The sequence below is a fragment of the Loxodonta africana genome, chromosome 25 (genome assembly GCF_030014295.1).
Source record: "Loxodonta africana isolate mLoxAfr1 chromosome 25, mLoxAfr1.hap2, whole genome shotgun sequence".
Classification (NCBI taxonomy): Eukaryota; Metazoa; Chordata; class Mammalia; order Proboscidea; family Elephantidae; genus Loxodonta; species Loxodonta africana.
This window is the reverse complement of record NC_087366.1, coordinates 26,572,883-26,589,361: the sequence shown is the minus strand read 5'-3', so window position 1 is coordinate 26,589,361 and position 16,479 is coordinate 26,572,883. Positions and strand designations below refer to the sequence as shown.

General features: G+C 39.3%; 1 protein-coding gene across 1 annotated transcript in view; it reads left to right on the top strand.

Moving 5' to 3' along the window:
* PAPPA2 (pappalysin 2) overlaps positions 1 to 16,479 on the top strand; it is a 341,782-nt gene that overhangs the window by 189,061 nt on the left and 136,242 nt on the right. The window contains exons 12-13 of the mRNA XM_003410880.4: positions 12,896 to 13,031; positions 13,234 to 13,450. Coding sequence (XP_003410928.2) covers positions 12,896 to 13,031; positions 13,234 to 13,450 — 353 coding nt within the window. The remainder of the gene's footprint in view (positions 1 to 12,895; positions 13,032 to 13,233; positions 13,451 to 16,479) is intronic.

The window sequence follows — 16,479 nt, the reverse complement described above, 5'->3', positions numbered from 1 at the left end:
CAGTTCCAACTCACAGCCACCTTACATTGTCCAGCTGAACTATATGAAGGAGAACAAGGCATCAGGACTGAAGGAAGACTCATTGACAATCTGTGATAGGCAAATAACATAACCTTGCTTGCTGGAAGCAGAGAGGACTTGAAACACTTACTGATGAAGATCAAAGACTACGCCCTTCAATATGGGACAGTTCTACTCTGTGCTATAGAGTCCTTGTGATTTGGAATCTACTTGGTGGCACACAACAACAACGAGAGCATAAAAAATAGATTATTTTACTAATGTTTACACTGATAAGCACATATAAAGCCATTTAGTTCGGAAAGTACATTCTCATGTACTTTTTTAATTTGGTTCTTACAATATCCCTGAGAGTTTGGCAAGGTAGGTGTTTTTCTGCTTTAGAAGTAAGGAAGATTTGTGAGGAAGATCAAAGAGAAAAAAAGACTCAAAGACTCAAAGTGTGTTCTGCACATCACTTGCCTTATTCAACCAGCATTCATTAAACACCAGCAATATGCCAAACCGGGAACTAAGCACGGGGATAGATGGGGAGATATGACATGAGCAAGAAAACAAATTAAAATATACGTGGAAGGAAAGGCTTCCTGTCTTCTTGGATTTCTTCTAAATTCTTGAAAGACGAAGTGTCTTACAGATTCAGTTCATAGAATTTGTTAAGTGTATATTGTAAAGTCTAGGTGCCATCAGGGGATAGAGGAAGAAACAGGAGGCTTGCTTCTTCCCCGAAAGTGCTTTGAATTTAAGCAATATAGACAACAAATGAAGCAATTTGAAAAGCAGACACCCAATAAGTACTTGCTGTTTGGTTTCACAGGGAGTCCATCAGCATATGCAAAATCATATGTTCATGTTTATTTTCATGACTGTTCTAAAATGTCTCCAGATTGGAACAGTGTCACTCAAGCTGGACTGGTTAGCAATCCTAACAGAAACCACGACATGCTCATGGTATTTTAATACCAGGGTCCTCCACATCAGTTATAGATTACAGATCACCCTTGCTGCATAAAGCCCAAGGCCTGCTAACCGTAATTTCCTCCCTTTCTTGATCTGACTTCAACTAGCCAAACACTGCATATGAACTGTCACCAGAAAATGCCATGAATATTTAATTGATTGCATTTCAAAGATGAGAATTCCTAACCCTAGACACATGGGGAAGAAACTAACACTTATTGAGATTTACTCAGTGCCAGATATTACATTATTTATTCTAGTCAGATTCTGTATCAGAGGTATGATTTCCCTCATTCTAAAAGGGTTTGTCTTAAAACTCTGAGATTTTAAGAATTTTGGATAACACAGCTAGTAAGAAACACAGATAGCAAGAAACAGCATTCAAATTCAAATCCATCTTATTGAAAAAGCCCATGACCCTCCTTCTATACCAGAGGTCAGCAAACTTTTTGTCTAAAGGGCTGAAAGTAAATATTTCAAGGTTTGTAGGCCATATAGTCTCTGTCACAACTACTTAACTGCTGTCGTAGCGTGAAAGCAGCCATAGACAATATATAAACAAATGCACTTGGCTGTGTTCCAATCCAATTGTATTTATGGATGCTGAAATTTGAATTTCATATAATTTTCACATCATTTTTCCTTTGATTTTGTCCAACCATTTGAAAATGCATAAACCATTCTTAGTTCACAGGCCATACAAAACAGGTAGTTTGCTGTCTAGGTTTCCACTAAATACCAAAGATATATACAACATTTACCTTATTTTCACATTTATTGCCTAATATGAACAAAATATTGCATTCAGAGATGAGTGAGTCACTGTCTTCACCCTTAAGCTACATACAGTGCAGTGGGCATGTTTACATAGTACTAAAGAAGGCCGGATGTTGTAGGTTGTGTGCTACAGATAAAATAGACTCAAAAGGCCAACGGCTTGGGCTTCAAGAGGTAGAGATAAGCCTTATAGTATGCCGAATGCACCCATTTCCCCCTCTTTCACACTCTTCTACACACACACACACACACACACACACACACACACACACACAGATACTCTAGACTTTAGTCAGAATAGTCTGCTATCAGTGCTGGGTCATATCAGGGTTTTCACATCTCCATTACATCCCAGGAAGGGAACTCATGTTTTTCCTTTTCTGTAAATACTTTCTCTACTCTGTCTCATCAAGAAACCCAACTCATTTTCTAAGATTTAGTTCAAGGATCATTTCCTTTAGAAAGCATTTCCTGAATTTTTCTCTCAAGCCCCATCTGGTATAATTGATCACTTCCTCCTGTGTGCTCCCTTAACACACCCTTCAGTCATAGTTCCTGTACACATCACTGTTCTTGTTTACTTGTCTGTCTCTCCATCTTAGGAACTCTAAGGGACTTGTTATTGTTGCATGTTGAGCACCAAGCACAGAGTCTTCCTATTGTACTCTTTGAAAATGCTTGGTGAATGCATGAATAAACGATGAGGTGTTAGGTCTTAGCCTTGGCAATGGAGAGAATTTTGATAATACTAATTGTGACACAGAACAGCTATGGTTAAACAGGACTGGGGACTGGGCTGGATTGAAATGGGGAGAAAGCATAGACCAAAAATAGAAGCAAACCACCTCTTCCTGCTAGGATTTTTAAAAGATGGGATGGGAATAAAGTGATATCTTGTTTGCATTTTTTTTTTCTGATTTTTACTGAGGTAAAACATATCACTTTACATATGGGATAATTTAGATAATAATTATTAAGTATTTTGTGTTCCCTTTCTCTTTAATTTTAGTTGTATTTAGATGTATTAGTTTTTGCTAAGATCTCAAATATATTCTTTGTTTTCTTATATATTAGCTTTATAGTTCTGCCTTTCAAATTTGAAATTTATATTTGTATATAACATAGGAATCCACTTTAAAAAATATAATAGGCCAGTTTTTCTAACACCAACCATTAAAATATCTATCCTTGCCTCAATGGTTTGTGGTGCCATGTTGATTATATACTAAGTTTTGGAATATACATGGGTCTGTTTTTTTAACTCACTATTGCATGCCATTGGCCTGTTTTCCTGTTTCTTACACCAACAATACACGGTTTTTATTCTACAGCTTTTACTATGTAAACAGACCTAGTAGGGCATGACTTCCACCACCCCTTCCTTTTGCACATTAAAAAAAATCAGATTAGCTATTCATTATTTTACAAATATTTATCTTTAACTTTCATTTTAGAATAGCCTTAGGTCATTTCTCTTGCCTCTTGAAAAGCATGCTTGTATATATGAGCTAAATTTGATCAAATGCTTGGTTTGTATCAATTTATATGATCATATGCCTTTTCTCCTTTGATCCATCATTATGATGAATTACATTAATTTTTTTTTTTTTAAATATAAGACCAGTTTTGCCTTGGGGAATGAACCTACTTGTTTATTACATATTTTAAATATACTGTAGATTTGATTGACTAATTTTATTTTTATATTTCTGCTTATATGTGAAATTAACATATTTATATAAAAAAATTTATATAGTCTCTTTTTATGTTGCCCTTAGTGATTCAAATATTCAGATTATATAAGTCTCATAAAATTTGTTGGGCAGTTTTTCCTCTTGATTTTCTGAAACAACTTGTATAAAATAAGGATTATCTGTTCCTTCAGATTTTGGCAGAACCCACCTATAAAATGAGTTGAACCTGGGGTTTATTTGAGGAAAGATTTATGGTGCCATTTAAATTCTTTGATTTTTATTAATATATGCGATTTTTTCTAATTCCTTTCCAATTTTGCCCTATTAGATATTTCCAGAAATTTATTAACTTCTACATATTTCAATTTGGTGCTGGTAGTTATTCATAATGAGTTTTTATTACACTTTTCTTCTCTATTTTAGCTTATAGTTATCATTCCCTTTATATTGTATGTCTTTGAATCTTCTTTTTCTTCTCCTGGTTACAAGTGCCAGAGATTTGTCTACCTCATTACGGTCTTTAAAGAACAACATTTAGTTTTGTTCATCTCTCTGTTTATTTTAGTTATTCTCTATTTCATTGATTTCCACCTCATCTTTATTATTTCCTTCCATCTTGTTTCTCTGGATTTATACTGATGTTCTTTTTCTAGCTTCTTGTGTTGAATGCTTAGATAATTTATTTTCTATGTTCCATAATTTTCCCTTCTAAGCACTACTTTAACCGTGTCCCATAAATTTTGACATATAATACTTTCATTGCTATTCATCTCTAAGGATTTTATAATAACCCTTATGATTTTTTTTAAACTGTGGATTATTTAATAACATTTTGTTTGTTTACAGCATTGATTTTTTAGAACATAACAACTGTTAATTGTGCCCGCTTTGTTGTTATTCGAGAATTTTCATTTTCTTCCTCTTGGCCTTATATTTTAGAAGCAATTAAATAATGAACCTTTATTCATTCAGAAAATAAGGATCAGGTCATAGTAGAAATGTGTACTCTCCCTTAGCTAGTCAAAAAGTGTCTACCACCCTTAACATTATTCTGTTTTTTTTATATGCACAAACATTTATATAATCCTTCCTGCCATTCCTCTTTTTTTGTGTGTGTTCCCTGCTATTCCTTCTTTTAGCTCTTCATCTTTTGTTGTTGTTGTACATTTTTATGTCATTCCTACTTAGGGTTGCAGATAAAATATAGGATAAAACCCCCAGTGCGGTCAAGTCGATTCTGACTCCCCTGTAGGGTCGCTGCCCTGTAGAGTTTCCAAGGAGTACCTGGCGGATTCGAACTGCTGACCCTTTGGTTCACAGCCATAGCACTTAACCACTACACCACCAGGGTTTCCAAAATACAGGATACCTCCTTAAATTTCAGATAAAGAGTGAAAATTCTTTAGTATAAGTATGTCCCATGCAATATTTGAGATATACTTATATTAAAAACTTAATGGTTGTTTGTTATTCAAATTTAAGTGGGCATCCTATTTTTTGTTTGCTAGTTCTGCCAACCCTTCTAGTTTTTTTCTTTATTTAATCAGTTAAATCCCAATAATTTATTTAGAGGTCATTTCAACCACCCATAATCAAGCAAAAAAGAAAAAGCCTATGTGTAAAAGGGACCATGTCAATCACTAAAGTCCTTGACTTTGTTCACTGAAGTTGAAAAAGACCCTCTGTTTACTTTACATAGAATTCTAATGATATTATTTGTTTTCAGCCTGCTATAGAAAAGTAGCAGCAAATTAGAAGGAGATTTAGAAACTAAAAGAAAAAATGCAATCAGAGGAATACCATTGCAAGCCCTATTTGCCATTAACCATTCGAAGGACCTTATATAAATCATGACAGACTCCCTGGGCATCACTTCTTAAAATGAAGTGTTTGGACCAGATAACTCCTTCTAGCTCTGTATTTTAATTTTAAGCTTGATGGTATATTAAAAAAAATTAATAAAAATGTTGCTATCTCAGTCTACTACATTCTAAGGACAGAGGTAATTAGATTTACTGATGCCTTTAGAGCCTGAGTACTCAAACTATGGTTGGCCACCTTCAATGTTGATGACATCTCAGAGCTAGTTAGTAGTGCAGAACCTCAGACCTACTGAATCATAATCTGCATTTTAACAAGAATCCCCAGGGGTGATTTGTATGCACATTAAAGTTTGCTAAGCAATGCTTTCAAGGATTGTTATTTTAGAGTTCAATCAAATAACTGATATTACGTTCAAAATGATGCCTCCAATTCAACAAGTGAAAGTTCAGTTAAATATAGGATCCTCGTTTAAGGGGCAGGAACATTTCTAATGTATGTTGGAATTATTTCCATACCTATGATTGAAAATTTTAGAATGTTCTTGTGCTTTGAAAGAAAATTTTCTGTTATTTGGAAAATTAACGTATGTGGATCCCTGCATTCCCTGGGAATGATCGCAAAAGTAGATTATGGTGCATATGATTTTCATGCCTGTCAAAAACTAGCCTAGTGCATTGAAAGAGGAACGCCATCTCCCAGTGGCTGGACAGTTTATTCCCACAGGGTAGTGCACTCACCTCCCACTGCCTTATTTGGTTGCTACTAATCCAACTTCATATTGGTTTTACATGGAAGCTTTTGCATGCTCAGACATGACAACTTAACATGAATGATAACTTAACATGAATAAGTTGCATGAATAATTGGGATCGTCATTTTTTCAATCAGGGTGAAAGCTTGCCTGGCTCTACAGTGCACCCATCCATCCCCTCATTTAAACATTATTGTTCCGAAGATATCTGTCTCCAGTTATGTTCAATAACACCTCTTCTCACTCTCAGACTTTGTCTTAGGTGGCTTTCCCCAGAATGCAAACTCCGGGATATAGATTTGCATGCAGACAGCTTATTGAGAACTGTCCTAGAGATCAACATCTAAGGTTGAGTGCCAGAAATAAGATTGGAAGGAGGGAGGAGTGGAGCTGTGACACAGCTGCATGAAGGTGTCAGAACCCCACAGGTGGCCAGGATGGGCCTTCAGGGTTGTCTTTCGTTCTAACTCCACTCACTTCTATTAAAAGTCACTGGGTGTGGTACTGGGCGGGTATGGGCTACCCACTCCCCACTCCCAGGAAATATCATGCCCTTGTGAAAGGAAACTCTCTTCTTTTGAGGGCAATTTCCAGAAGGAGGTTTCACTGTGAACTAAGTGCCTCAGCCTTGAAGGAAAAGACTGAGCAGTGCACAACAGCATGTACTACAGACTGGTTTTGCCCATTTCTCTCCCTCCTTCTGAGCTCTTCTACCAGGGTCTCTGCAGATTTAGCCCTGGGGTCCAAAATCACAGTGCGAGGAAACGCCCTTAGAAGAAATTGAGCCAATGGGCTGATTCTAATCCAAATTCTTCCACTGACTTGCCAAGTCATCCATTTTCAAACCTCCACCCCCACAAGCAGTAGGGATCATAATAGTGGTTCCCTGTGCATTTCACAAAATGACAAGTAGACCTCTCTCTTCTGAATTAAGAATATAAGCTCATAATATGTATAGCCTTACTTGTACTGTGAAGGAAAAACACAGGAAATCAGCTCAGTTGTTTCCAATCCCAAGGCAAGAATGTAGACGTGGGAATAAAGACAAACCAGGTTTAAGCCTTTTCCCCATTTTGACACACATCCTCAAGCATGTAGATAGCACAGTGATAAGTGGCTAGTTGCCTCACATCATCCCTTCGCCTGTTGGATTTGGACTCAGGTGGGATCCAATTGAAACCGTGAAACTTAGTCTCTCCCTTGTGAAAATTTGTAAAATCTATATAGACAGCAATATTATAAAGTTGAACTATACATAATTGCCAATATTGGCTAATTTTTTACACACACACTCAGAGTATGGCTCAACCAGTAGTTCAAGGGTTCTTAATCTGATTTCTGTTGACTCCCAAGCATGGCCTTTAAAGGGGTCTCTTGGCTCCCTAAGATTGTATAACACATTTATGCCTAAGTGCTTACGTGACACCATTTTTTTTAGGCAGGACAGTGTACAAGTGTCAACAAATTTTCTAAGAGATTTATGATTTCCTGCTCATCCCAAATGAAGAGCCATTGGTATAGTAGAAATAATCCTGAACTGAAGTTGGAAGGCCCAAATTTTTTCCTCTCTAGCATTTACTAGGAGAAGTCACTTTAGTTCTCAAAATTAGTTTTCCCTTCTGTAATATAACTTTTGTATCCTGTGAATAGTATACTGAAGAAATCTCAAATAGTAATAAAAACCCAATGAGCTGGGTGGAGGCTTCAGCAAGCCATGCGATCATGCTTAGCAAACTATTAAGTGCAGTACAAACAGAAGGTAATAACAGCTCACTTTTTGCTGTTCAAGGGCCTCCTCTTTCCCTCCAGAATCACAAAGTGCCACAGATGAGTGAACATGGAAAGGCACAGAAAAAACAACAGCCCAATAACTAACCAAAAGCATTTTAAAGCCTCAAAGAAGATTCTTTTCAAGTTTGTGGTGGCGTTTCAGGGTCTGCTATCCAGTGACTACCACAAAGGATGACCTGGAAGTTGAAATGCTTGGCTTCAGAGTGCATTAAGTGTGTCTGTGCTCAGCAGGCAGATTGAAATGGGTTTCTTAAGCCCAAACAGTTCTGCATTAAGGAAACATTCTTTCAAGCTTACCCTCACCGGTAACCAGAGGTTAGATCGGGTAGTTAACGTACTGCCTTTGGATGGAAAAGCAACTGAGTGTAGGGGTTACCATCAGTCACTATCTGTCTGTCTGCCTGCCTATGTTTCTAGTTATCTGTCTGTCCATCCATCCAATCCATCATTCATCTAATCCATCATCTATCATCTATCTATCTAACCTATGTTTTCTCTAGTTCCAAAGCATTGTCTAATGGATACACTGAGTTATTTTTACTGGCAACCCCTCTATCTTGAATGGTTCCTCCTGGAGAAATGCTTGCTTTTCTAAAAGGCCTTGCCACCTTCCTTATATCTGGCCATAGTTTTTTTTTTTTTTTCTTTGTAAGAGCCATGTTCAAATTAAATTGCCTGAGTAATACATAAATACAATCCCCTTGTTAAACAATAAAGCATTACCAATAAAGCTAAAGATGTTTTTAGCCTTCTAGCTCTTTGGGGTTTTTTATCTCATTCCTGGTCCACATCTCCTATCTGATTAGGCCCCCAGAGGTGCATCTTGTGCGCTTTGTCCTGCAGGGGGCAGCTGCTCCATGATGCATTTGATGCAGTGTTTAGAGAAGCGTCACACTTGTGGTGGCAGAAGTAGCATGGCGGTAGACTAGAGCTTCATGTTGTCGTAGGGCCTGTTCAACTACTACCTATCTTTTACTTCTAGGAATATAAAAGTTATTATTTCATTTAAAGTAAAAATAGTCTGGACTGTTACATATCATACATATATTACACATATCAAGGAGCATTGGTGGCACAATGGTCAAGTGCTCGACTGCTAACGAAAAGATCAGCAGTTTGAACCCACAAGCTACTCCGAGGAAGAAAAGACTTGATGATCTGCTTCCATAGAGATTACAGCCTAGAAAACCCTATGGGGCAGTTCTACTCTGTCATATAGGGTTGCTATGAGTTGGAATTGACATGATGGCACACAACAACATTACGTATATTAAAACAGCTATGACTGGGCCTTGGAAAGAGCAACTTTTAAAAATATCATCTTTGAATAAGGAACACATGTTCAGTTTTCTTATTACACTGTTGATTCTAGAAGTTTCTATGTATACATTTTAAACAGTAGTAGGTCTGTAATAAGCACATGTTGAACTGAATTTTCTGTATATGAAATATATTTTTTCATATATTTTGTTTTTAAAGTAGAGGCATGTCCTATACCAAGAGCTTCAAATATTGCCAGTTTCTATGGTAGCAAAACCTGGAGTACCAATTCATTTCTACAAGTGCCAATTTAAAATAGCATGTGTGAAGTTTTCGTAGCCTATAAATTCCAGAAAAGCATAGTTCTTTATATGTCAAAGTACTCAGGTAAATATTGAATTTTTAAATATTCTTTCTCCTTTCCTCTCTGAAGTGTAAACAGGATAAAAACTATCTCTTGGGGAATAAGAATTATTGAATGTTGAGTCCCCATAATACAATAATAAAAAAAAAATTATAGGTACTGCCTTATGTGGTGTCATTTAATCCTTATAGTAACCAGATGAGATAGGTAATCTCTATATCTCAGAAGAGTGAAAGAGGAACCCTAGATACAGAGAGGAGAAATGGATTGCTCAAATTTGCCCAACTAGTATGGGTAGATCCAAGAATACAAACACAGGGCTTCTAACTGGCTGAGTGTATCTCCAGAACAGTGAGTTTACTCAGTTCCTTTTGTTGTTGTTGTTGGCTGCCATCTAGTCAACTCCTAGTTCATGGCGACTGTCTTAGTTATCCAGTGTTGCTATAACAGAGATACCACAAGTGGATGGCTTTAACAAAGATGAGTTTATTTCCTCACGGTAAAGTAGGGTAAAAGTCCAAATGCAGGGCATCAGCTCCAGGGGAAGGCTTTCTCTCTCTGTCGGCTTTCTCGTCAATCTTCCCCGGGACTAGAAGCTTCTCCACACAGGGACACACCCTGCTCCCGGCTCTGCTTTCTTGGTGGTATGAAGTCGCCCTGTCTCTCTGCTGGTGCCTCTCTTTTATATCTGAAGAGATTGCCTCGAGATACAATCCAATCTTGTAGGTTGAGTCCTGCCGCACTAACACAGCTGCCACCCATCCTCTCTCATTACCATCACAGAGGCAGGATTTACAACACAGAGGAAAATCACACAATATGGGGAATCGTGGCCCAGCCAAATTGATACACACATCTTTTTTGTGGCGGGGGGGGGGGGGGACATAATTCCATCCACGACAGCAACCCAATGCACAGCTGAATGAAATACTGCCCAGTCCTGTGCCATCCCCACAATGGGTTATGGACCAGATTGTTGTGATCCAAGGGTTTTCACTAACTGATCCTCAGAAGTAGATCACCAGGGCTGTCTTCCTAATCTTAGTCTGGAAGCTCTGCTGAAACCTAGTCAGCATCATAGCAACATGCAAGCCTCCACTGACAGACAGTACATTGGCCTAGAATTGAACTGGGGTCTCCTGTGTGGAAGGCCAGAATTCTACCACGGAATCATCAATGCCTCTTCAGTTCTTATTACCCCTGTTCATATCCATTATGCTCATATGTGCAGATTCAAATTACTCTCTGCTTTTGAGGCTCTGATATTTGCATGAGAGAGTTTATACTTTCCTGTGCTTCTAGTTGCTGCTGTGGGGGCATATTTGGTGTTCAGATGAGAATGAAACTTGGCTCTGTTTCCAATTTCCCTGTGAGAGGAAATGCCCGAGTCTCGGGATTCTGTACCTTGATCAAGCCCTAGTCTCTGTTTTGTGTGGTTCAGCATTCCTCTGCCTGTCTCCTTCATAAGTCTCACCTGTGGCTTTCCTACTTGAGACATGGCCTGGAAATTCTGGCCTCGCTGCCTACCACAAATCAAGACACAGACTCATTGCCACCAGGAGCAGGCTTTGCGATTCAAAGTGGCTTGATATTCAAAGACTCTTAGAGCAATGAGGGCAATTAGTAGGGGATAGAAAGTGAGTTGGAGGTCTTGGGTGTGGGCCCTCAGGTCAGAGAAATCCACATCAAAGATCTACCTTTACTAACTAGCTGCAGGTGGGTGGTGTCTATTTTGGGACCCAACAGAAGATTAGAAAGACTGAGCTTTCCTATTCCTTATTGAAACCACCACACTTCTCAGCTCTGAGTCCTGTTGGGGTAAAGCCACCAGGTACTTGTTTGGGCTCTGTCTGTTCTTGGCTCAGGAAATAACCCAGAACTTTCTTCTAGGACTCAGGTCTCTTTTGTGGTATATGAAAAGGAAGAGGTTATGGGAGTTCCCAGGGGACTTTGATGTCATTTGCTGCTGTAGTTGAGGGCTTTGAATTAGGTTCTTGGTTGCCTTATGATGTGTTTTATGTCTAGCTGTCATCCAGCCAGGGACAAAGGACCTTGTATTGCAAACCATAACCTATGGGCCTAGAGGTCTTAAGTTATGAAGGAGCATTTATTACTTCAAAGGGGGGGAATGAAGAGGGGGATAAAGGACACTGTAAAAAGAGAGTGTGGCTGGTCTTTCCCTCAAAGGAAGAAGGGAGAGCTGTGCTACTTCAACCACTGCAAGTTATAAAATCACCCTAATTAAGCCAGCAGTGCAAATGGACGCTCTATAAACACACCAAGACTCAGAAGTCAGTCTGCAGACAAGGAAGAATTCTCATTAAAATGGGGAACATGTTTGACTCTCCTGCTCCCCGCTTTTAGAGGAGGTCCCTGCCATTAGATGCTGCACCCTGTTTTAACACTGTGGACAGTTTTTCTGCAGCTTCATCAACCTTGGAACCTGAGAAAAAAGCTAGAGAAATGCTCTCAGAACTTTGTAAGGGCCTGTGCTGGATTCTAGTTAAGACATGTAACACTAGGGAAGGTTGAGATTTGCTCTCAACAGAAATTAAGAGCAATGCTGAGTTCTCAGAAATAAAACTTGAAGTACTGAATCAAATAATTATAGTGTGAGAATTAAGCTCTCCAGGTCACCTTGTTTCTCCTCCTACCTCTGAGGTTTTTTATATTAAAGGATTTCCAGGAACAAAACTTTCACTGCATACTTTGAAAATCTGTTTTAGTGTTAATCCTAACCATCTAGGAGTATTCCTTACAAATAATTACATTTTTCTGTGCCTCAGTGTTAGCTCATTTTTCAGCCATGGACAGGGTGTATGTACTTGGACATCAGGAGAACTGCATAAGTACAAACAGCTTGGCAGTTTGTAATCTCAGAAGCAACAGATTCTGCAATACTCTCCCTCTCTGTGTGTGTGTCATATTGTCCATATGCTAATGGAAGGCCCTGATGAAACTCTAGGAGAGAGGCCAGCAAAAGGAAAAGGGATAACCAGTTATGGCAATGCAGAGCTTGGAATAGTTCAGAACTAGATGTTACCTTGGTGATCATCTTGTCCACTTCCCTCACTTTGGAGATAAGGGGGTATTGGATGGTTAGGCAGATGGTTTATTGTCTCTGGCAATGCTCTCTTTGAGTGAGCTTTCTGAGAAATTTAAAATAAGACAAGTCCAAGTGAGCAAGAGACAGTCGAGGTAAGCAGTCTCAGAAAAATATGGGAAGCTCAGTAGCTAGAAGTTATCTTCTTTTCATCTTATCTTGACTTTTGGTGTGACCTTGAATGCTTTTCTGTGTCTACTCCAAATTTTTCTCATTTATAAAGAAGAAGGAAGTTGTTTTATGACTGTGAGGTATCTGGGAAGAATAAACATAGTGTTTCACATGCCTTGATAGCCCCATGGAAATAACAGCTCATATATATACATATATATATATGTACTTATACCTAGGTGTGTTTCAATAGACCGGGAGTGGCCACAGCAATTTTCATTTTCTTAACGTCTGATGGCCTGGTCCCTGGGGAGCATCAACGGCCAACAGTGACCCTCCAGCTAACTGATGTCAGTGGAAGAAACCACTCTCTTGGTGAGTTTGACAATTATCCCTTTAAGGCCACTATGGGACAACCTAATGAATTTAGGAATCGGCTTGATATCTGTATCTTCTATTGTCTGGGATTTTGCCTACATCACAGAGATATTGAGAAGATAAAATGAATACTAGCTATGGAAACACGGTGCTAGATGAATGGCTTGAAAATATTATTCATCTCCTTATTTCTCCTCAGGAACCTATGAACTGTCATGCCAGCATAACCCACTGGTTATCAATGTGACCCATCACCAAAATGTCCTCTCCCACCGTACCACCTCAATGCTGCTGAATTTCTCATCCCCAATGGTGGGCATCTCAGCAGTGGCTCTAAGGACATCCTCCCACATCAGCCCTGCAGCTCCCAATAACTGCATACCCGAGCACAAGGGACAAGATTATCAGGGACAGAGGTACAAAGTCCCCTTTCCTTCCTTCTTTCTTCCTTCTGTTCTTCCTTCTCCCTTCTTTCTTTCCTTCTTTCCTTCCTTTCTTTTTGTTTCTTTTTGTTGTTGTTGTGTTGTGATTGTGATATACTGCTATGATACTGGTACATAGTGTGTGTATACCCATACAAAAAAACAAAAACAGAAACAAACCCATTGCTGTCGAGTCGATTCCAGCTTACACCAGCTTACACAGTGGATGCTTAATCATTAACTGGAAAAAATGGGTGTAGGAACTACTAAAAAGACATAGGAAAAAAAGCAAAGAACAATTTGTGGAAGCCCCACTGGATTTTATGTTTTTCTTCTTTCTTTAGCTGAGCATAATTTTTTATGTAATTATTTAACATCTTTACAAGGTCTTAAAATCCTTTTTCACATAGAAAACCACTGACTTCAAATCAACATTGTTATATAAACTGCCAAAATTTCTCTGCCAAAAACTCTGTGTTCCCTAAGCAATGTATATTGTTCTACTTGCTCCCACCTGGACAGTGTATATAGCAACTTAACAATTAGTTTCTGAAACATGTCATATAATCAATTAGGCTTGCACATGGGAATCAGGAATACATTTGCTACATATCTCCTTCTGTGGACATCTGTGATTGTGAGACAGAGGGTTTGTCAGGGTCAGTGGGTTCTCAGCAGCAGCCAGTAGAGGGACTCTACTTCATGGTGTGGGCTTGCCCAAGCTTAGCCCTGGCAGGGGAGGGAGCATTACAAACACAATTATCTGCTGCTTTTGGGCTGGAATCATTCTCTGCATAGTCTAATCAATTGAGTGCGACTGTAGATAATAAAGCCTGTCCCTCAGGGAATGAGGTTTCAGGCAATCAGGATCCTAGTTGCAAGGGCTGGAGTTCCAAGCAATGCTCCATCACCAGGTAGGAACTCTAGTACCACCATGATCATCCCAGGTATACCAGAAACCCAACCCTGATTATGGATGGGAAGTAGATAGCATTAGACCATGTAGTGTATTTGTTACCTATTACTGTGCAACAAATTACCTCAGGATTTAGGAGTTTAAAACAACAAACGTTATTTCATAGTTTCTGTGTGTGAAGAATTTGGATGCAGCTCAGCTGGGGGCCTCTGGAGTAGGGTCTCTCGTGAGGCTGTAGTCAAGCTGTTGGCTGGGGCTGCGGTTACCTCAAGGCTTGAGTGAAGCTGGCAAACTCACTTCCAATCTCATTCACATGGCTATTGGCAGGTCTCAGAAGATCTGTGTCCAAGCTTCCTCACGTGGTGCTGGCAGTGAGTGTGCTCATGTAGGTGTGGCTCAATTCGTCACCACATGGGCCTCTCCATGAGCTACCTAAATGTCCTTATGACGTGGAAGGTAGTAACCCAAGAGAGAAAGAGAGCCAAAGAGGGTGAGCGCATGAGAGATCACCTAAGAGAGAAGCCACAGTCTTTTTATAACCTAATGTTGGATGTGACAGCCATCATGTGTGTCACATTCTGTTCATCAGAAGTGAGTCAATAAGCTCAGTCCACAACAGGGGAGGAGATTGCACAAGGGCATGAATCATTGGAGGCCATCTTAGAGGCAAACTCCCACATACAGTAATGGTGTTGTTATCATCTGCTGCTGAGTCAGTTCTGACTCTTAGCGGCCATATATGACAGAGAACTGCCCCATAGGATTTCCTAGGCTGTAATTTTTACGGAAGCAGATCACGCCAGGTCTTTTCCCCTACAGAGCCCCTGGTGGGTTTGAACCACCTACCTTTTGGTTAGCAGCTGAGCACTTAACCATTGCTCTACCAGGGCTCCTTACAGTAATGGTAGTTTTTATTTATTGAGCACTAACTCTGTGCCAAGTATTGTTCTGAGTGCTAGGCAGGGAAAAACAGTGAGGGAGTCTGGATAAAGGACAGTGTCATCTGCAACTCTTAAGTATTCTTATGAGCAAACTGTTTAAATATTAACACAAGAATATAGACTATTAAAATAACATTGTTTACTAAAATTATTGCCTCTCATGTATTTTCAAATTACTTTCCCTACTGGCTCTACCTATACAGAATTTCTTTCAGGTCTCTGAAATATGTGTTCTTGATGAGCTTCATGTCTTTGCACGTAATGTTCCCACTTTCTTGAATGCCTTCCAGCCTGTCTTCACAACTCAGACTTCACCATCAGAATTCGCCTTCTGTAAAGCTTTCTGCAAATTCTATCCCTGTTTCCATAGGACATGGTACATATTCCAAAAACTCTACAAAAGCAGCTATCACCTTGGGCAATAACTATTAGTTAAGTGTTATACTTTCTCACTAAATTCTGAGCTCCGTACACTGGGAATTCTGCTCAGTTTCTCTCTGAGCCTAGCAGAGGGCCTGGCACATAGTAGGTGCTCAGAAACTGCGTGTTGGCTGAAAGTCAGAGGCATTACCTCTAAATGCTCTAAGGAACAGAACTGAACAAGCAAACCAGAAAAAAGTAGAAGTTGCAGTCTCTCTAGACCTGAGGGGCAAGAATTCCCTTCACCATCACAACTGTGAAGTTTTGACAAAGAAGTTGATTAATTGTGATCACTGCTGCTAGTTCTTCACTTATTTTCATGTGGCTCTGTGGGAAAAACAAGTTTTATATGCATGCATGCAAACCAGTAGAAATAGGATATGATTCTCCAGTTTACACAGAGTGTATCTGGAATGTGTAAGCATTTCCAAACCACATGTGACTGACAGGAGCCATGCAAATTGGCTTTTCCTTCTCAGCCAGCAAATCAGTGCAATGTAGTAAATTTTGATACACAGAAACCCTGACAGATGCCATATATTTTTTGTTGCAAACAGATTTAAAATCTGGACCCCTGTGCACTCTCAAAGAATGGATGAGTCAGGTGTCTTTTGTAGCCTTGTATCAATCACAGTTGTGTATGTAGAGACATCATAATATCAAACCCTCAAATTCTGGGCATGGTGAGAGGGATTTCTGGCTACCTCCTTCTTACCCCTTATGACCTGAATTTCGGCAATACTTGC